We start from the raw sequence: 22,463 nt of genomic DNA on the forward strand, positions 1-22,463 counted from the left end.
AATATACATTATAGTAGTAGAGAGGATTTCATTTTATCGGCAACCTCGTCCTTAGGTCTTTTTGTCTCTCATTTTTACTGCGCTTATGTCAAATCTTACCCTGTTCGGATAAAAAGAGAAAAAAGGCTCTGGGCACAAATTTGAATATGTTGTTCAATTAAGCGCACAGGATAAAGGTGATTTCATCGTGCCGTCACGATAATAGAGCAGAAAAGTTTGGGTTGCCAAATATAGTGTAAACCCGCCTTTACTTCTTATAAAAAATTTTGTGGACTTTAAGCGGTTCCATCAACTGCTTAACACGTCGTAAAAGTAGTTTGTCGTCCGAAAATGACGCGTCGTTATTTCTGTTGTCTTCGTCGTCGTTGTCACTGAACTGAACTTCGTCTGGCATTTGTATGTTACTCATATCTACAAAAAAGTAAGTGAAATTATTGAGAGATTGTTTACATGAGAGGTGGGATGGGACGATTACAGGGACAGTGAAAAAGTGTGATGGGATAGATTTCTTTTCCTTTAAATTAAAATGTGCGAAAATTATATCGTTTGTCCAGGGACAGTGTGTTTATATCGAAAAAACGATCTGCCTGTGCTCGGATCACAGTGAAAACTTTATGTTTCACTTTGGATTAAAACGTCATTACAAGGGTAGCCTGTAAAGGGCCGAATATCTTTTGTACCAGTGTGTTTCTTATGTATGCGCATAGATCGGAAACCACATTTAGCTCTGTATAATACAGTGTTTAATAAAGTGTTAAAATGCACTCCAGTCAGTTGAACAGAAGCGAGATATTACGCGGTTTGTGTTTCGCTTCACGCAAAGTAATTTATGTAAACAGTTCTAAAATCGTAGATTAAGCATTCTCGTCCTCATAACTTTTTGATACACATCACGGTGTAAACAGTGAATTTATTTATTTCAAACGAAACTAGTTTGAATCCATTTTCAGTCTCGTGTAAACAATTCAAATTGAGAAATTTGATTGATTATTTTTAAATAATGTTGGCTTAATAATACTTTATATGGATACCTAAACGTATAATTAGTCAAGTACATGATATTGTTGCTGTGCTAAATACTTTTATATAGCATATTTCTGAAAAAAAGTTTTTTATATGCACTGTTGACATCTTCAAAACTCTTGAAACAACTTATATCTTTTCTATTGTTCTTCTGCCTTAGTGGATTTTTCCACGGGCTTATCAGCTGTGTATATATTTAGACAAAGTAACAAATTTTGGCAGGGTTCTCAGAAGTTAAAAAAAGCTTGTGAGTTTTTAAGGCAGACAAATGAACCTTAGACCTACCAAAAAGGCCAGTGGCAAAGAGTTTCCTATCTGTCTCGTCACAAGCGCAAAAGTACGAGAACGATTAAAGAATGGTTGACTTAAATTTTACTATTTGTCCCGGCGATCGTATGTTGTGAATAGAAACGAAAAATAAAAACATTTATAAAATCTGTACTGACGGCGCAGCTAATTAACGGGTAGATTGTAGACTATGTTACCTTTTAAACTTTTGTCACACACGGATAAAATTTGAAGCAGTTTATATTTCTTCGATTTGCCAGGTTCAGGTTTAAATAACTCAACTTTTGGTACTTCTATGGTGGATCCGTCCTGATTTTCCAGATGTGAATCATTTCCAAGTCGAAAAATATCAGAAGAAAGATCCGGCCAAGTATACCCTTTAATGCGGTCGGACTTCACGCGAGGTACACTCCTCCTTGTGGTCTTTTTGCTTAAGCTGTTCTTCTTTGTCTTGCTTACATACCCATCTTCCTCTAGTTTGTATCGGCATCTCCGGTTTTGAAACCAAACCCTAACCTAAAACGAATGAATTTTCAACAGTCCGTTTTTACTTAATAAACACCTTTGACGAAAAGTAGTCTGCGGTGGAGAATAACTAGGAACTTTTTGTTTTAAGATGTCTATAGCGGATTGCGTGTTAAAGGGTCAGAAATATGACTGAAAACGAGGTTGTTAATCCAGAGAGCACTTCGAAGAAATGACAATTTACCTTTTGTAGAGAAAATCCGTCTAATGATTCTGACAGTTCTTTTTTCTCCTCTGCGCTTGGATAATGATTGGTTGTAAAAAAATTTTCTAATACTTTAGTTTGTCGAGCTGTAAACATGGAGCGATTTCTGATGGGTATCAAAGAATAGGTTTTTGCTTTGCATCTGCGCGATTCTAAAAGTTGATTAAATAGTTTTTTATCTATATTTTTTTTACCACGGAAGTTATGGAGATCGTTTACACCATCACTTTGGGCAAACCGAAACGCAGCCTAAACGATGCATTTAAAGTATTTGTGTTTTTATAGTTAAAGGTTTTAGAAAGGACATTAACAAAAAATAAACATTTGTGAGGGTGATCCAGAGAAAAAAGAGACGAGAAGAAGGAAACGAAGCAGAAGCATGGAAAATATTCGAATAAAAAAGAAGAAAATAACAGTTGAAGTTGACTGATTTCTATATTTTTCATTGTCCATTTGTTAAAGATTTTATTGAAAAAAGAAAAAATTCAAACTTTTATGGTCATTTTCGATGTGGAAATTAGTCGGTAAAAGTAAATTATGCCAGTGACTAAATTTTAGTAAGAAAACATCTATATTATTATATCGTCAATAAAATTATGAGGTTTGAAATATGTTTTAAAAACCTGAGAATGACAGTTAAAATTACATAAACACTTTTGAAGAACCATGTATTTTATAGTGAACACGAGGACAAAGTCGACTTTGATCGCGTTACAACGTACAGCGGTCGTGTGCCTGAGCAGCGTTGTCCACGGCAATCAAAAAATGCGCACTTAAACCATAAATGGCGGCGATTCAAGCAAATTCACTGGTCGAAACCAACGACCTTATGATAAACTGTAGAGCTCTCAATAATCATAATTTTTTAAATAATTTTGAATTTTTTGACAAACAACGCGACTGAAAGCGCCAAACGCAACATAAATTCCTTTACTGATGTTCACCCTGCGTCGATCAGATCGAAGTTGAGTTTTAATGAGGTGAGAATGCCCTTCATTCTGGCTATCCATGAGGTGATTTAGAGGTATTATATTCTTACAAACTATAGGTAGCTAGGTTCTTATAAAAAACAAATTATGAATTTGAAATTGATATCTGAAACAATTTCCTCGAGTGTAAAGTCGAGAAGGGTGAGGTTTGGATGTATCATGACATGAAGTAAATGAAAGAACGTTTGACACAGAAATCATTAGGGACTTTGAAGGGATTTCGGGGAATAAATTTCAAAATCTGGCACTAATCGGTTACTCCCCTATAGGGTTCTAACATAATTCCTGACGAGTACCCAAAATATAATAATAAATATTAAATACAATTAGACACACTTTTGTAACATACCTTCCATTTCTCTGAGATGCGCACTAAATCGTTGGTGGAACACGTGCGTCAATTTCATGTTTTCATGTGAGCACTGGAATGGTTTCTACTTGCTACAAAGAGGTGAGAAATTGACACCTTTGCTCAACCAGCTGGTGAACTCACAAAAAAAAAACACTTTTTAAAACAGTTTCAAATGTTTACGATACCAATAAATATTTAATTACCGAAAACCGTTCCTAGGACATTCAGTCCTTTGAGAGGTGCTTTTTGCCGAGACCATGAATATTTTTAAGTCATTTATAAAATGGAGAATTATCTGACTGCTGACATCTCGAAAGATCTCACTTTTTATTTTTCCGACATAATAATAATTTTTTCCAATGGGTGTCACTGAAACAAAAAGAAAAAATGATAAACCTTACGATCTGTTTTTATGCCACCTGAGAACCTTTCTCTTCCAACATTAAAGTACATAACCTGTAAATAAAAATTTGTTGAGAAGACTTGATAAATAAAACTGACAATCCTGCTTTTTACAGTCTTGAACGAATTCCGTTAAAGCCTGCAGCTAGCTTTTTGCCCACCGAAGTCGTGTCTGCTTATAGGTGGATTAAAATAAGTAGTGACAGAAGAAAATTTTAACAAAAAAAGAATTAAATGTGTTTCTTTTGGGTGAGAAGTTTCTGTACCGTCGTTTTAGACGACTATTTTTATTGAGATATTTTGCCTGACATATCATAAATTAGTTTTTTAGAGCTTCCAGAGTTGTTTTGGCCGGTTTTGAAAGTCCTGCAAAACATCATTTTAGTACTCGTTTCAAAGTCGATTACTGAGTCCTATAACCCGGTTCCTTTTTTGCTTGAAAGCTTTCCAGTCTATAATGGATATTAGTCTCGCCGCCTGAGATTATCAGAAAAATAGAAAATACCCTGATGACGAGGTTGCCATGGCTCGGCCGGAAAATCTGTGTTTTAAAAGGGACATGCTTCATCAAGGTCATCATAATTATTAAAATATGAACAGCTACATTCCTGATGTTCTCCAAAGTCGCTGAAGTTCTTGTAGCTACAAACTTTGATAGTTCGAGGTTTAATTAGCATTTTAAATTTTCTGATCACATAAATATTTGGAAAAAAATAATTGAAAAAACATCCATATCATCAGTAAACCAAAACAGTTATTCGAATTTCTGGGTTTTACTGAATTCGAAAAAACTGATATGCAAGGAGTTAATCCAACCCGCTTAGAAGCGCAGCAATATTGCACTAATAGAACATATTTAAAACAGTTATTCGAATTTCGTCTCCTTTGTCACTACAGCTTCCGCTCGATAAGAGACCGTAAAAAAAAAAACAGTTTCACTTAGCGAACCTTTACGGTCTCATATCGAGCTGGAACTGTAGTTACAAAGGTGATTTAGTTGTAATGTGTCATCACGCATGTGTTAGTTCTAAAAAATCTGAGATTTAAATTTCGAATTTTAGAATTTGTTTTAAAAATCGAGCAAAAGGTCCAATTACGAGTGTGTAATTTGGCTCAAGGAACCGGGGAAAATGGTTTTAATTAGTTAAAAGTTCCACCTATCCGGGATTCCACATATTAGACGGCAATTGTATATCTAATAACACGAAAGAAAACAACGAAAGAACGATACAAAAAATGAATCCTTGTATTTGACGCGTGCACTAGAGAACTGGCTTTTTTAAAAAATTGACCCGTAAGATTAAAATTTAGCCAAAACCCTAATTTTGCTCGTGCGTTTTGCTACGGCTCATTAAATGAAGAATTATATGATTACCTAAAATTAGGTCTTGCGACAGGATGGTAGATAAGAGGCGTCTACATTTTCACCGATTTAACATGACTCGCGACGCGATCACTATTTAAGTGTTAAAATTACTACAGCTATGGGGTCAGACATAAACACTAAAATTATTATAAACATTAACAACGTATTATGTATCTTAGCACAATGTTCTGCACATAAATCTTTCTGTATATTTGACCAACACAGCGCATATAGTTAGCCATCGTCTTGAAGTATATTTTATATCACATATTACAGAGCGCTCAATATTGCTTCTTTTTCGTTGCGCAAAAAATCGTAAATAATTTGCGTGACGGGTTCATTGCTTCGTTGCACTTGTCGTTCAATCGAAGATTTAAAGTCTGACTGCACATCCCTGTTTACACCACGAGTGATATTTTTCCTAAAAAAATACAAAATACAAAAAAAATGTTATTAATCAAATGGGTAGCACAAAAACCATTATACACATTTTTGGAATCCCTAAACCCTCATGCTTTTATATGAGATATGATTTATTAATAACAAAAATGTATACCGGGCCTAAAACGTCCACAAAACTCAACTACTTAAGTTTCTGTGCCATAGCAACGCTCTTGGCAACGTTTTTTGCCTATTTTCTCAGCAACGAAACGCACCTCAGGCTTCTAACTTTCAACGCGCGAGGCCTTTTGTCTTAAACAGCCATTTTTAATTATAGGTTATAGTTTGAACGTACAAAAGTTGTTTTTAGATAGAGAGCTCCTGGCGGGAAGGTGGAATGTTATATTTTTATATTTTTAATTTTTATATTTATATTTTTATTAAATAAGTCATTTTTTTATGATAGGCACAGAAGATATAGACAGAGAAGGACAAAGAAGAGGAAAAAATTTAGAGGTAAAACTACCACAAATTTTGATGATGTATTAGTCACTAAATTATCAGCATTCGCAAAATATTGGATGTCACAGTTAACGATGTTTCTTAAACTGTTACCCATGGTTGTAATTTTATAATGAACAGTGTTTATTCTTAACATTGACGTTAATGGTTGCTTAATGGTCACTGTACTGCTTCAATCAATATTGAACGTTTTATTTCAGAGAGAATGGGTCTTGCTCAATTCTTTAACCTGCAATAATACCAAAGGGACATGACAGCTTACTTTTTAAGTGTGTAGTGGATCATAGGGACATCTGGTAGAAAAGGTTATGAAGTAACATATACTTGTTGAATTTCGGGAGAATGGTTTTAGTGCCACAGAAATTGTCTGTCGAATATACACACATCTATGGATGAAATAACATTTGATCATATCAACAGCCACATTCACAAAACTTTTGTGCTTATGTGGAAACTGCAATCACTCAATGAAAGAAACAGCATGTGAAATACCCCAATGATGACATTACAGGCATAAGAGGTGATGGAGCATGACAAAAAGTGGGCTCTGTCATTCTTTATCAACTCAGCTACACATTTTATATTGGGGATGTTGATACAAAATCCTTTGAAGAGATTGTAAATCTGATCCTTATACTGGACGTGACATAACCTAAGGCGAGTGGATAGGACATGTGCAGAAACACGTGGGTACATGCCTACGTAATATATGTCAAATTACAAAAAGGCATTAGAGGTGGAAAACTAAGACTGACAAGGTTATGCATCATTTTTGAGCATTTAACAGAGGTAACTTGTGATAGGATAAAGCTTTTGTGCTTGCAGCGTTCTTAATGCCAATTGTACATAAAAAATTTACTAGCGGAGATGTATGTTATAGAAAGTTGGTATTTTTCGTTTTTATTTGAAATTCAGGTTTGAAAGCCAACTTGGCAATATTTACAAAACAAATAAAAATTCTGATTCACTCTGAACATTTAAAAACCAATAAAGCTCACTTTCTGAAAGTTTTGGGGCAGTGAAAAAGTTATAACAAATATATTTTTTTTCCGAAAAAATTGTGCTGTTCCCCTAAATTTATTTTTGCCATTTAAGGACTAAATCGGAAATTTAAATTCAGTCAAAATATTTTTAGCGGAAATTCTTTCTTCAAGGTAGATTCCGTTTTGGAATGCAGAAAGGATTCCGACAGCACTGCTTTCCTTATCCCTGAAACCTGGCGTTAAACATGTGGGACATAAACACTGGGTTGCAAATAATATTTATGCGGCCAAACACTCGCTGCAGTTGATGATTAGTTGTATGATATTGTTCTCTAATCAAGTGGTCTATATTGGTGAGACCTAGTCTTCCTAAATATTTTGTACACAAAGCTTCACTTACGCAAACATACATTTTGACAACACGAACTGGCGCAAAGAGAATCAAATGAGGCCACGAAAACAGGGGGATTTATTGACCAAGTTGAATTTCGACTTCCCTGTCGGTACGGCAGTTTTGTGTCGATGCTTTTGGTTGTTCTTCTCAGTATTTGTATGAAGCAGTCATCTTCTCTGGATGTTTCTCATTACTTCAAACATTTACATCTCATCTAGCTTACTACTTTTTACAATGTTCGAGTCACAACCTGCCTTTCACATTATTAGCACAGCTGATGAAATTTTGAAACACCAAAAACAATTCCCATTTTCTTCATTATAAAAGTAAAATCACCACTTACTTGATACTGGAAGAATCTTTAGGTGATAATTCTAATGGAATCGAATCAATAGAATGTAAAAATGCAAACTCCTCCAAAATATCTATTTCTGTGATGTTTCGTTAAAAAAAAATGTTTGGTAGGAATTATATTTTAAAAGTTTACAACTTAAAATAGCAAGAGTGATGTTTAGAACAGACACGTCAACACAAACGTCAAGATAACATTGGACGTTCTCCTGTGTTTAAAAGTGCAGGGTAGCTGTAATGAAGTGGGTGGGTGAGTAAATATTGGGAACGTATAAATGGGGGGAGGTGTGTGATGACCTAGACCTGTAAATCAATGGATTAAAAAATGGGTGGGTGGTAATTAAATTGGGAGGCAAAAAGTGACAAAATTGAGAGAGAGCATATACATTACTATTACTATTTTGAAGCAAAAAACCTTTTTGAAAAGATACGTGTAACATAGGCAAAGAACAACTCGTATTTGAAGCCACCATCTTGTGCTTGAATTAACTTGATTAAATGTAGAAAGAAATCTTCATTCGTTTTCCACATCAACTGAGACAAAACTATTAAATGACCAATCACTGAATCTCTGTGTGCGTCCTCGCAGTATAATCGAGTCTAAAAGATTATCGAGGTAAAAATGAATTTCAGAGTGCTGAAATCTGATGTTTTGAATGATTACTATCATTTCACGAAGGCGAGATCATCATCGCCCTCCGTTCTAATGTTGATTGTTCGCGAGATTGGAAAGATATAACCGTGGACTTGACTAAGATGACGTCATACCACATTTAACAGGTATGATTGACTATACATACGTGAAAATTAATCTGTTATAACTTTTTATTAAAGGCACTGACAAATATTTTTTCAAAAATAGACATTTAAAACTTTCTTACGAAGCCTAGATATAGAAGAAACCTGCGGAGAATTACTCAAACTTGATAGACTAAAGTTAAAGTCTATTAAAATCAGCTGGATGTATTTCTTGTAGAAGAAATACCTTACCTTGAGAGCAGCGAATGTTATTTGAACAGCATAAGTGAGAATATCGTTCGAACTGCTTGATAGCAATAACAGACTGCGCCCTGAAATAACAATCGAGCTGTAAAATCACAATCTACGATCCGCTACACGACAAGTGAATTTTGTATAATGTCATTTCTGTCGTACGTTTATTAGCTACCTGGGAAGTTCTACGATAAAGATGTTTATTATTTTTCTTATTGTCTTTTATAGGGTGAAAATATTTGCGAAAAATTCTGCAGGGGATAAACAATGACCACATCACACAAAGTCTCCTTTGAAAACTAGTGATTTGTTACACTGTGTCATATTTTCTTCGAACTTACATTTCATGACGTCATTCAACTCCATGGGTTCGAATTCAATAAAATTTAATATGGTTATTAAAACTTTCACAAGATAGGTTTAGGTACTTGGAAGACTACAAATTATCACATCTCAAATATTGAGAGAAAATTTATCTTCATCCAAAGGCATTACTGATTCCCTACGTATATATTTTAGCCACCGTGACTTTTTGTCACATATAAATCGCTACAAGCTGAAAGATTAAAATGTTTAGAACTTGATGTATATACCTTCCGGTTTGGTTACTTTCTTCTGATCTACACTTGATGTGACAAGTGATGATGAAGATAATAATGAAACAGTATGTAAAGCTTTCTCACATGCAGCCTAAAGTAAAAAATGTATAAAACATATTTTGCCTCTATGTTTACTCTGAGCTTTTAATGTAATCCAACAACTAATGTTATGATTTGGCTAGAACTTGCTTAAGAAAATTTGCTGTCATATTCTTGTGTTTTTTAAGTAGATTTCCTACAATGTAAAGTCCCCTTTGGAGGTATATTACACCCAACTTTTTTTTACTTCGTAAAACTAACAAGACTGCAGCGTTCATAGTTGTCATTTAATATTATTTTATTTTAAAGTAACCGCTAACTTAGCACAAGACTTCATTGTGGCATATCCTTTAGCTTCACATAAACTCTTTTCGTCTTCAAAAAGTCTAGGACCACACAGGCCCTTAAGGAGAAAATGCTTGACTACCTATGACAGCACTGAACAGTTTTTTCCCAAACTTTAAAATACTACACAGCCTGGGATAATCGTGAAAAAGCAATCAACTACCTTTCTTTGACCAGCGCAAAATAAAGAAGATGACAGCTGTAGAGATCTTTTTAAAGAACACTATAAAAAAAGTTTTATTGTATACATGTCTATAATAAGTTTTTATCATATCACCCTAATAATATATATAGTTAAGGCGGAGATACACAATCCAATTAATCGAATTCGATTAGTCGAATTCGATTAATTGGATCGTGTATCATGTTAAAGTCGTATGTATTGGTATGCTCAGACTTGTCGAATTCGATTTTTAAAAAGTCGGACTCGTTTAACTTTTTCGATTAATCGAAAGGTTTTTAGCCAATCAAAATGCTTAAAATCTATACATCAAATGTGCGTTAAAAAAATGTGAGTTTCTATATCACAAATGAACATTAGGAGAGGAACTTTAAAAACATCATGTCGTCGAAAAAGGATAAAACAGAAACCAAGAAACCAGAAAAGTAACAAATAACACACTCCGTTTCTAACGATTTTTTAAATTTTTAGCTATTGTAATAACTGTAACAGCAGCGAGTTCAACTCTGTCTCCGCTCTCTAAAGACATTTTATCCAAAGGAAATTACCTAAAATCTGTCCAGTTTTTAATAATGTTCAATATAGTTTCGATAAATGGAATTCGATTAATTAAAGCGTGTATCATCAACTTGCCACCTGTTAAGTTTCGATTTAATTTTAATGCTCAATATAATTTCGACAAATCGAACTCGATTAATCGGATCGTGTATCACCGCCTTTAGTTAAATAATTGGTTGAGTGTCGTGACACTATATGTCGCAAAAAGCGCCACTATATGTCGCAAAGTTTAAGATAGTAATTTTTATTAAAACTAACACTTTAAACTTCAGGTTCAGAAGTTTCAGTACCAAATTTAGACCACGTAGTGTTGCAAGTTGCGATATATAGTGGCATTATTTGCGACATATAGTGGCGCTTGGGACATATAGTGGCGTTTGGGACATATAGTGACGTTTACGACATATAGTGTCACAACATTGAGTGTGTATGATATTAAAGGGAAAAAGAACAACAACTCTTTTAAGTGACATATATTTACGACGTCTACTTGATAATGGCCGTCGCACGGCCAAAACGTGGTAAATATGTCACTTAAAAAATTTGTTGCTCTTTTTTCCCTATAGTTTTTTTGATTCTTAAAACAATAGTAAATTGCGTGATACATAGAAAACTAAGTAACAACTGCACAAAGTCAACGAAAAAACAGGAGCGATGTAAGATAAAAAACATACCAATTGCAGGTCTTCCGACATATGATTTTCTTTTGCAGATATTTTTTCGATAGCAGCTTTGTATTTTCCCTGCAAAAAACATGATAATATTACTGTTATCTTCAACTCCATTTAAGTAAAAACTGACTCTTGTATAATTTTACGTGAATGAACTAAACTATAGGCACTTTGTGTACTTTTTCTTTTTCAATAGACCTATTTCAATATCCATTTCCATTCCGCAAAATACACAGCCGGAATAGACATACTACACTAGTTTGTTTACCTTTATTATTTCTCAAATTAACTTGTCAAATGGGCATATTATGAACTTTTGGTAAAAAAATAGAACATGGGACTTATTTTATACCCATTGGGCTTATTAAAATTACTATATTTTGTTTCGGTGTTTAGCTAGCTAGTTATTGTTTTTCTTATGACTATGGTTTGGATTTTATATTTTTTGAAACATCCGTAAATAACATTATGACTGCTATCCCTTTCCTCCATGGCTATCCTAAGCATGTTGTGTTGGTGGTATTAGACTGAATATTGATCTTCATCATGTTATATATTCAACAAAGTGTAATAAGAGCAATGCAATCACCCAAGGTAATACTCATTCCTTGAGCCTTGATTATTTAAACATTATGGCCTGTAAGAATGTTACCGTTGCAGCTACAGCTAATTGTTGTTGTTTTTTAAATTCACAAAATGTTCTGTCAACAAGTAGTACATTTCTATAAGTATTGCCAGTAATATTATATTTATTAAGTTTTGCCAGATTGTTATTCCACGTCAAGTATAACTGTGGGTATTGTAATTTATTTGTACGTAAACGCAAAGATCAAAAACTTATGTATATAAAAATAATTTTCTTAAGGGGTACTCTTTTTAGACAAATATGATAGAATTCACATAAAAACCTTTCTGCATTATACTTGTTGAGTTTCTGAATTTAAGGTACTGTAAGGGGGAAATGGATTTTTGTATACAGAATACTATGTATTTTAATGAAATGATAATCAATAGGCACGCTCACGATTTGTTTCAAGTCACATCTTGTGTCAATGCAATAATGTTTAGCCAGGTAAGCTGGGCAGCACTCCCTTAGATAAGTTTAGTACTTGATCTATATCCCATAATAACTTATAATCTATAAGTTATATGGCCTAAGAAAGTTAAGAAATTTTTAAATAAAATAAACAGCCTTACATGTTCAAGAAATGATAAACCTACAATACTGATAAAATCTGAACAGACAAACCAAAACAATAAACAATTTTTGATTAATGAGTACACTGGGTTGAGCCAAAATATGTTTGTTATAAATGTATATTAAATGGAAAGGTTAAAGTATATTAGCAGAGGAGTGTGACAATAATAATAATACATAGCTGGGCAGCACATCATCTCGAGTACAGGCTAGATATAACATTCAACCTATAAAATCTGGCTATGAAAAGCTGGGTAACTTTTTTAGGAAAATAATTATAACCTATATAATTATAATATATATAAATTATAATTATATAAGTTATATGAAGTTTCAGTAAACTAGGTAAACATTTTATAACTTACAGGATAGAATATATAAACTTTCTGTAGGAGTAAGAAACTGGCTAGCAACTATAGCTAGGCCAACATAAAAGTTGCCATAAATAGACACTTAATATCCATAAATATTCATAATTTTTGTCATACTACCACTACTAATACCCTCAATATACTTTTATCCACTACGATCCTTTCAATAAGACAGTTAGACAGACAATAAGACAGTTGAAAATTATTAAACCAACATTTGTTGATAACTAAGGTCAGGACAGCTAGTAAACAACTTGGCGTCCTGAACTTTATCTAAACTAACCTCATTTTCATGCAATGTTTTGATTTTCTGCCACCACGGCTAATCATGAAAAGGCGATATTGAAATAGGTCTATTGTTGATAGAAAATTTAAACTACCTGATACAATAATGCATCAACATGAAATGTTGTCATCCATATCCAATTGTCTATTCCCCAATCTTCGGAAATCTGTCGATATTCTACAAGAAAACAAATCGTTTGTTTCAATTTGGTTGTATTTTCTGCTACAACGAAAAAAGCTCACAAGGTTTGTTGTTAGCGCATGCGCACTTAGAAAAATTAGAGTCAGCGAAATATGCAATCAAATGGAAAAGAGACGTTGGAACCACATTTATGCTGTAATTGATGCAAAACGATACTCTTTAGAATTCCTATGCACATCATATTGAAACCCGGGAGTTGCGGCTTAGCTTAGGGCACGTACTTAGCTTAGGGCATGTACGCTTTATTTAAGTTTTTTCACAGCTCCCAATGTTTGTGTTCCAGTGCTCAATATAAACAATCTTCATGATACTGTAGATGGCAGTATTTGTGATATTTTCATTGAGTGTTAATTTGATTGACTCAACTTAACAGCCGATGTTGTCAAAGTGTCCTGTCAAATACTCCTATGCACATCATATTAAAACCCGGCAGTTGTGGCTTAGCTTAGATAGAAACTTCTATAGAAGATATTCAAATATTTGGCAACTAATTACAAAAAAAGTACAAAAAATGTTGAATAATCTTTAGATGTTTACATTTTTAAAATACAAAAAGTTACCTGTATAAAAAGTTGATTTTAAAAAGTTTTGTGCATCGATTGCAACTTGTAAACATTCACCAAGTCCTTCACTAACCTGTCCAATCAAACCTAACAAAGAGAGCAACAAATTTATTAGGTTGAGGTTTGATCATATCTTTTAAAAGAGGTTTTCAAATCGTGATCACGCATGCGATGAAAAATACAGTTTTTCTTAAAAAAGCGGTTTTTGGCCAACGTTATCGAAAATGTAGAACAATTTTGCGAACTAGTAGAAAACGTTTAGTTTTTTTGTAAAATATAATTTTGAATAAAGTAAAGAACAAAAATATGCAAAATAAATTTAAACACAAAATCTGTGTTAAAAACGCTTGAAAATAAAATTTACGCCTGAAGATAAGGAACTCTTGGAAGTAGATCCTCAATATGTCTCTTATAACACCGCACCCACCAAAAAATCCCTATAACTTCCATATATTTCAAAATGATGGGGAATGTCGAAATACCAAAACGAACAAAATATGTATTTAGAAGCACATTTAAACGACACCATCTCATGGTTTGAAATAATTGTGGCTGTAACATTTAACCTGCTATGCATAAGAATAAACAAAACTGAATTGTGAAAAATCCATTAAAGAAACTTTTGTCAAAAAATAAGAGAACAAAAGAAGGAAGGAAAAAACAAAAATACATGTGTTTTCACTTAACTACATGTAGAAAAAGCTAGAAGTTACCATTTTGTTTACCTGGGTGAACGATAACAACAACATCTTCTGATGATGAAAGATAGTCGGATGATTCCTTCTATAATTTAATATGATTTTTATTTATGTGTTTTTATTTTAAATAAAATTACGATGATGTCCATTCTCACCACACGTGTGTGTAGCAGTGCAATTACGAAATTATATTTTTTGCCACATACCCCAGAATCATCTGACTTCTTTTTCTTTTTTGGTGTTCTACAAATTGCACAATGACAAGAACTGTAAAATTTGTGTACATTATGATAAAACAATAGAACAAAAAAACTTGAGTTTTAAGCATCTTTAATGAAAAAGCCAGAAAAGGGAGAAAAGTTGATGTTTAGCGCAAATTGTGGGTTACCCTTACAGACAACAATACAAGATCACTCTTGACCCTCGTATTTATTATTCTATTTTCAATACCAATTACATACCAAACCTGCTATTTGTATACCCCATTTAGAAAGAAGAATTTAAATGCACAAATTAATTTTTTATGACGTACAACATTTTTACAGTTCGTTTCTTTGTTTACTAAATAGTACTAAGTATTTGTCTCTTAGAATATTACTCGTTCTTATCGATCAGGATTAATGCCAATGTTGTTGCAGTATTATCAGTGGCAGTTTTTCATGGCAGGCTTTACTTAATTTGTACATCTTTTTAATAATAGCTGTCGTCTGTCTGTCTGCGAAAACGCATCCTGTTACGGAAACACGAAATGCGATAAATTAGGACAGGCAACCCCATGGTTTTTTCCACGTGTTACTGACTTGTCTATATAATAGTACCCGGATACGTCTGTCTGTCACGCCAAATGGTATCGCGAGTAGAGAGACGCACGCAAGCGGTATAAAAAGGACGGGGAAACCTGTGCATTTTTCCACTTGCCACGGACTAGTTTTAACACGAATGTCATCACTTCTCACTTATAAAAAAATTACTCCTATCTGTGAACAAAAACAAAAACAAGAATTCCACGTAAATGCCATCAAGATGAGTGGACAAATTGTCTCACACCGGTTTAAGTTCACCTCTCATGTAAATGACAAGTCCCTGGAAAACATACTGCTTTAAAAATTTCCTAACCCACCTACCTGGTGAGTGTACACTATGACACTACCCTCTACTGATTGCACTATTCACTCGTATGAACTGGGATTTGTGTCATTGTTACTACAGTTCAGAAACGAATTTGTAAGTTATGTTATTGTAATGAATGTGTAACTTTGTATTCCACATGATTTTGGGTGACTGAGGTATAAGAAACAGCTTTTTAAGTAGCGATCCACGATAGGAACTGTTTACCAAAACAATAAAAGCAATATTTTAATAAAAAATAAAAAGTCAACATTTTATCACCTGATAACGGTTTGGTGTGTACTCTCCTCCTTTTGTGTCATAGAATCAATATTCTCAACTAGTATGAATTCATTTTCGGGTTGATCAGCCCGAGGACTGGTAACTAAATATATATTAGATTAACTTACTTCTTATATTTTCAAGAAAACACTGGTGTTCTTACTAACTGCATAATATACAAGGGTTGGTTAACAACTACGACCTATAAAATTTGTTACCACACATAAAAACAAAGCAAATACCTACTTTTATTAGAAGCTGTGTTTATGGATGAACAATACTCCAACACTGTGTATATGTGTAATTGCAACATTGAATAAAAAACACCCAGCGATGGCTTGCTATCTCTTGCATTATACAATGACTTCCAACGACTCTTTAAAGGTCTAAAATGGATTGTTTGATCCATAAAAAAATGTTTTCCTTACTTCTAAATTTAAGTGAAGTTATATGCTATACTTTTTTTTAAAAAACAAAAATCATTATCCCAGTTATACCTGCATATTCATATAACTAAAAACAAAAAGTTTCAATGTGAACGATGTGATTTTTTAAAAAATTAAAAGGCACATAATTATATTTATTCGTGCATTTTAATTCACCAGTAAAATTATTTCATGTTATTATTTATTTGTTATCCTTCAAATAATCATCTATGTTTCATGCCTGGCAGCCTAACATCACAAAATTTAGAATATTTTAAGCCATTTTCTACTTCTCCAAGATCTTAGTTTCTTCACTTAATGACACTGCAAGAATACTTTTCTCCCTAATAAAACTTTGGCCAAGAAAGTTACCAAGACGTTTTAAAAAAGTTTAGACAATAAGTTTTTTGATACTGGACACAATTAGGACTGAAAATTTGGATTTAAAAAGAGCCTCATGTTATATTTAAAGAAGTGGATGAGCATTGTGGTCTTTGGTTCAAATCCTTCGTATGGTAGTTGTGCAAGTTATGCCCACTAGATATAAGTGTGTTTCAGGTGGTATGATTTCATAATAACTGAGGCCAGGGAAAAAAAGTATCTCTCTCCTTGCAGTGACATTTAGTGAAGAAACTAAGACCTTGAGGAGTAGAAAAAAAAATATTCTAAAATTTTGTGATGTAAGGCCGCATAAAATATAGATGATTTTTTGAAGGATAACAAATAAAATTATGTGCCTTTTATTTTTTAAAAAAATCACATTGTTCCTGAGAAAAAAATTGATGCAAAAAAGTTTCTGCATGAGAAACTTGTGGCTTAGACGGAAGCTTAATTTTTTTGATTTTATCAATATTTTTATCAATATTTGTATCATACCTATTTTTAGCAGGGTCCACTTTATCTTTAAATTTATTTACATTTGTCCAATTCAATTTGCTAGCAAACAACACCAAATTTTCATGTAACAAATGCCAGCTGGAGATTGTCTCATCTAACTCAAATGCAGCTATATCTGAAGTCAAAGTTTGGTTGCTTGCACTTTTCATAGAATATTTATCAATGGCGTATATAACAAAAAACTCCATGGCCAGGTTTAGGTAATAAATTAATTGCTCTTCGGTGACAAATAACGTTTGACTCTAAAAAATAATTAAACAATAATAACATAAAAACAACAAAAACAACATAAACATTAACCAGATTTACTGTGTAATTTCTTTACTTACAAAAACAGTAAATAACATTATTGAATAACAATAACTGCAACAATGAACAAGTAAATGATAAACAATTTCTAACTCCATTTTTTTCATGTTAGCAAAAAAAAATCCTATTGTAAAACATCATTTGCCTGCTTGTCAATATTGTCACATTCACATTGGCAATCAAAATTGCCCTCTGAATAAGAAAAGCTGATAAAGCCAAAAGAAGTGATAAATACCTTGTTTTTAGGAACTTGTGTCACCATCTGTGTTTCAGAACTTTTTAAAATAAGTGGAAGTATGTCACAGACTAAAAAACAAAACTTTTGAATATTTCATTTTTCTTTGTTGTTTCATCTGAAAATTTATTGTTATTTATTCTGCAACAGTTTCGCAAATAATACTCTTTCATGAAGACTTTCTATTGCATTTCATGTAAACTGAAACTGAAACAAATTTACTTACATCTCTCTAAACAGTTTACCGAAAACAACAAAGACTCATTACCTATCATTTTTCTGTATATGTTTAATGGATTATTTGGACATTCCTTATCTTCAACAGCTTTTAAAGTTGTAATTAATTTCACCTAACATGAAAAACAAAAACGTTATTGTTGTGAAATCTCTATTTAACAGGCAGGGTGCTTTTTTAGTTTTTCTAAGATTCTGTAGGATTGTTTAAGACGAAGGTGTTAAAAAGTGAGGCGTTTTTATAAAAACTAATCGCCGGGATGAACCACAAGTAACTGTTGTTGAACGCCCTAAGGAGCGCTTAAAAAGAACTGCAAACTGTTCGACACAGTCAGGTAGGAGCACTTTAGTACAGGTATGCAGTATGTCGTAAATCAAGTGAAGCGCACACACCATTATAGTGTTGCGACTGTAACATATTTTTCAAAAAATAACTTTACCGGAACAAAGGCTGAAATAGAAACACAGTTTACAACCGTTGTGACTCCGTCATAGCAAAAACAATTGGTCAATATTATTTTATTTTGCGGAATAAGTTTTTGTAAAAGTTAAAAAATTAATCGTGACACCGGACTGAGCACTTAGTACAGTTAAACGGGGTTACACAGGTGTATAGGGATAATACTTTCTTGTAGACTCTTTTTAAATGAAAACACAAGAAACAGTCCTTCGCTTCTTGCACAGGGCTAAGCGGTTAGTCCAGGTAAACATTGTTGGACATTTGTACAGGCGTGATTTCCAAGAAAGTTTAAAAATTAATTGTCACGGTGGGATGACCCGCATAGGCGTAACAGCCTTTTCCAAAAAACAGGCTATTGTTAACACTGACCTAACCGCTTAGTACAGTTAAACAGACTTGAACAGTACCCTTCTCCAAAAAAACTTTATCAACTTCGGTTCAAATGATAACACAGGAAACAGCCTGTCGTTACCCCTCCAACTAAAGCAAATGCTCAGCTATTTTATTTGCAAAAAAAGTTTTAAGGAAAAAAATTAAAGATGAAGCTACCTAGCTAAACTGCATTTGGCATAAGATTTATTGCTGAGAATATTGCCATATTGATAGCCAAACTGAATTTTTATACTCTCACTTTTTTGGGTAAATATATGAGCTAGCTAAGTGGCTACATCCTCGACATAAAAATAAATGTTGGGTTGGAGAAAAACCTCTTATACCAAACAAAATTAGTAAAAAGTAAAGCTATTAGCTAGCTAGCCTTCAAAATATTCGTTCCTAGCCAAAAATCCTAAAACTGGGGCGTTTAAGATCTGTACGTAGCTAAAAAACGTGACAATATATTTATCTTCACATTTTAGAACATAAAAAAAACAAATATTACAAATATAAAAAGCTTATAGAAGACAAAAAGGTGAAACAGACTTAAAAAACAACACTGACCACCATTACTTTTTAAAAACTAAAATGGGCATCATGTTTCTTTGTTGGCATGTCTAGGCCGCGAAAGTCTTGATTGGTTTTTCAAAGAATCAGGCGTTTTGATTGGTATACACATGCGAGCGGTCAAAACAAAGTCAGTTAAACTGTCAGTAAAACCATCCTATTTGTTTTCTGTGGCTCCTGAGCAGAATCGGCGATTAAGGTCACAGGGGTAAATTTTAATAAAAATGCCACATTTAAATAATGAATTCATTTCAATCACTTAATTTGCTTTTAAAATTAGAGATTTATTAATTAAATTAATTAAATTATGTAAGGAAATAATTTAATTTCTGTTATTTATTTTGATAAAACATAAGATTTCCAATTAAACAACCCCTTGGTTTCTAAAAATTCGCTGAAAGATCAAAGGAATATCGGTAACCCTTTTGAACAGACAAAATACTCTTCACTGTTCACTTAAATGTTTACATCTTGAATAAAAAAAATTAAAAAATATTTACACGACAGTTAAAAGAGGGAGTAGTTTATATAATGCTCGATTTTTAAGTGTTCTTAAGTGTTAAACAGAAAGAGTATTTGTTAGAGGATATGAAGTATGTCTACAAAAAAAAGCTTTCAAAAGCCTTACCGCTTGATCTCTAATTGCACCTTTAAACCTTTTTAAAACCAGGAGTGAAATTCGACACTTATTAATTAAATCACTTTGATGGTCTAAATATAAAAGTAATGGCGATTACAATATTGTATTTTAAATTTATCATGTTTAATCAACCCTAATGCTGTCATTGATTCCAGTAGCTTGTCATTAGTCCCATTAAATTTTAACAAAAACCAGTAGATATGCTGCCACTTAAGCTCCAGATTTAAATACAAGTAACCCTGATACGAACACTTAATATTTTCTGTCAATACTATAAAAAAGCTGTTGTTGTTTTTTTGATAGGGTTGTCATTTTGTTCTAAGTAAGTGATACTAAGCAAGTGATACCCTAGCAGTATCATGCGTTAATATAAATGACTTTCTAATAAAAATCATCTCCAATATTAATAACCGTATTTTGTTCAAAATGGTAAACAATTACTAGTTTCTAGTAAGGATGCCCAAAATAGCAATGCTCAGGATGTGTATGATGGCAAAAAATCTGATAACTGCGATATGTACGGCAGGCAAACCCAAGGATTTTTCCACAGGCTAATAACTAGTAATAATGATTTTTTTAGTGGACTCTATTAAAAACAAACATATTAAGGATCTTCTTCATTGCATTGTGTGCTTTTTATTTATTTGTTTTTATAAAATATATACGACAAACGTATGACTTTAAGTGTTGTTGTGTAGGGTTTTTTCTACAAATAAAATGTAAAATTAAGGAAGAGCATCTAAAATAACAAAAAATACCAGTGTAACAAAATTGAATAATAAAACTTACTAGCATACTTCAATAAGAGTTCCTTTTGATAGCTTTGTGGAAGAGAATCAAACATTTCTAAAAAATGATTACACATGATTTTATTTTGTTTAAAAATACATGCATGATAGATCTTCAGATTATCTATTACAAGTGCAAGAATCCCTTGTTACTATTACATAAGCTAAATATTCAAGAATAACAAAACAATGATAGACTACTGCACCTTTCAAAAACTTATTTTCAGCATTTTGAGCTCTTGTGGAATCTTGAGCATGGAATATCCTTGCCAGTTCTTCCCATAATATTTGTTGTTTGGAAAATATATTCATCCTAAAAATTATAAAAAAAAACAGTATTGGTTTGATGTAGACTACATGAGTCAGCCATTATTGACAAACATGTATTCATTAATAATCTTGTGAGTTTTTTTCTGAACTAAAATTTATTTGTTTGATTAACATAATTTTTTTTGCCAAAATGACACTTGTTTGCCCGTCACTTACAAAATTTGATTGCAAACTGACATGCAGATTCCTTGGGTTTCCTTTAGGCTTAATTATACACATTTTGCAAGAGTGCAAACTCTTCATGCACTTGATTTGACCATTCCAACTTCACTTTTGACTATTTTATAAACTTTCCTCTTATACTTATTCCTGTAGATCTACCATTTTCAAATCATACACACAAACAGAATAAACCAAAGTAACACACAAACTTACATGTCATAAAATAATTTACCACATTTTTGTACTTTACCAGCTTTCCTTTCCATGATGAATTCTTCATACTTAAATAAAAAAAATTTAAAGATTAATCGAACTCTAGTTACGTGTTTATTCAAGATGATTTAAAAAAAAAAAATGTGATACAACTAAATTCTATTCAAATTTATATTCCTTATGTGCTTCTTTAAAATTCATTGGAAAAATAATGTACAGTCTTCAGGCTTGAATTATGGAAAAATAACAAAAAGCAATGGTAATTTTTTTAATTTAAGGAAGAAATGTTTTGTACACCAAATTGAATTTAAAAAAATGTTAATTGGCAATGAATGGTTACAACAAAAACTGCTGAGTTGTATCTCCTTCTTTTTTAAACCTTCTTGATTTATTAAATCTAAACCAAGTAATTACACCAGACTTGTATATATATAAAACCATCCAAATATTATTTTCGTGAAGCATAACACATATACCTGTATAGAGAAATCAGCAGGAAACAGTGATTTTGCGGTCAGTAGCCATGACTTAGCTGCATAGATATTGTTTTTTGCGATATATGATCGTGCTTTGTCCACCATCCATGTTGCATCTCCACTAATCTGTTTTCGCTTTGTCATTTTTCTAACAAAATGTTAGCAATCTGGATATAAAATATTTAGTGTCATGGTTTCACTTAAAATTTTTTACAGATAATAATCATTAATAAGATAGAAAACAACATAAAAACAAAACATTTAAAAAAAATTGTGGTAAACTTAAAACAAAAACATAACAAAAGTTGACTTTACAACATAGCTTAAAGATGTGTGAATTATTATACATAGAAATAATATACATATATATAATGGCAATTTTATCTTTTATATTTCAATATAAGAACATATATTTTACAAACAGTTTAACATTCTTAGTTTGAATGCACAAAGTTTTGCCACAACAAGTACATAAACAT

General features: G+C 32.5%; 1 protein-coding gene across 2 annotated transcripts; it reads right to left on the bottom strand.

The window, feature by feature from the left end:
• Positions 1–5,226: 5,226 nt before the first annotated feature.
• Positions 5,227–22,235, bottom strand: LOC130636747 (integrator complex subunit 10-like). Of its 2 annotated transcripts, XM_057446580.1 has the most exons (22): positions 21,985–22,235; positions 21,509–21,576; positions 21,010–21,116; positions 20,805–20,861; positions 20,004–20,086; positions 18,008–18,089; positions 17,740–17,810; positions 17,175–17,437; positions 16,120–16,259; positions 15,874–15,976; positions 14,691–14,727; positions 14,512–14,569; positions 13,784–13,873; positions 13,117–13,199; positions 11,171–11,239; positions 9,921–9,980; positions 9,368–9,464; positions 8,772–8,851; positions 8,213–8,381; positions 7,774–7,861; positions 6,316–6,439; positions 5,431–5,571 (listed from the first exon to the last, which is right to left on the bottom strand). In XM_057446580.1, exons 1-21 carry the CDS (start codon positions 22,126–22,128, stop codon positions 6,319–6,321), a joined length of 2,070 nt encoding a protein of 689 aa, XP_057302563.1. In that variant the 5' UTR covers positions 22,129–22,235; the 3' UTR covers positions 5,431–5,571; positions 6,316–6,318. The 2 variants fall into 2 exon arrangements, with proteins under 2 accessions (XP_057302562.1, XP_057302563.1); XM_057446579.1 differs by lacking the exon at positions 6,316–6,439 and having other exon boundaries at positions 5,227–5,571; positions 21,985–22,194.
• Positions 22,236–22,463: the final 228 nt, after the last annotated feature.

The sequence above is a fragment of the Hydractinia symbiolongicarpus genome, chromosome 3, assembly GCF_029227915.1.
Source record: "Hydractinia symbiolongicarpus strain clone_291-10 chromosome 3, HSymV2.1, whole genome shotgun sequence".
NCBI classification, from domain to species: Eukaryota; Metazoa; Cnidaria; class Hydrozoa; order Anthoathecata; family Hydractiniidae; genus Hydractinia; species Hydractinia symbiolongicarpus.

Coding starts and splice junctions, on each gene's coding strand:
- LOC130636747 (XM_057446579.1), bottom strand. CDS start 22,128: ATGACAAAGCGAAAACAGATTAGTGGAGATGCAACATGGATGGTGGAC. Junction 16,260..17,174: donor GTGGACCCTGCTAAAAATAG/GTATGATACAAA, acceptor AATCCATTTTAG/ACCTTTAAAGAGTCGTTGGA. Junction 14,728..15,873: donor ACACACCAAACCGTTATCAG/GTGATAAAATGT, acceptor TGCAATTTGTAG/AACACCAAAAAAGAAAAAGA.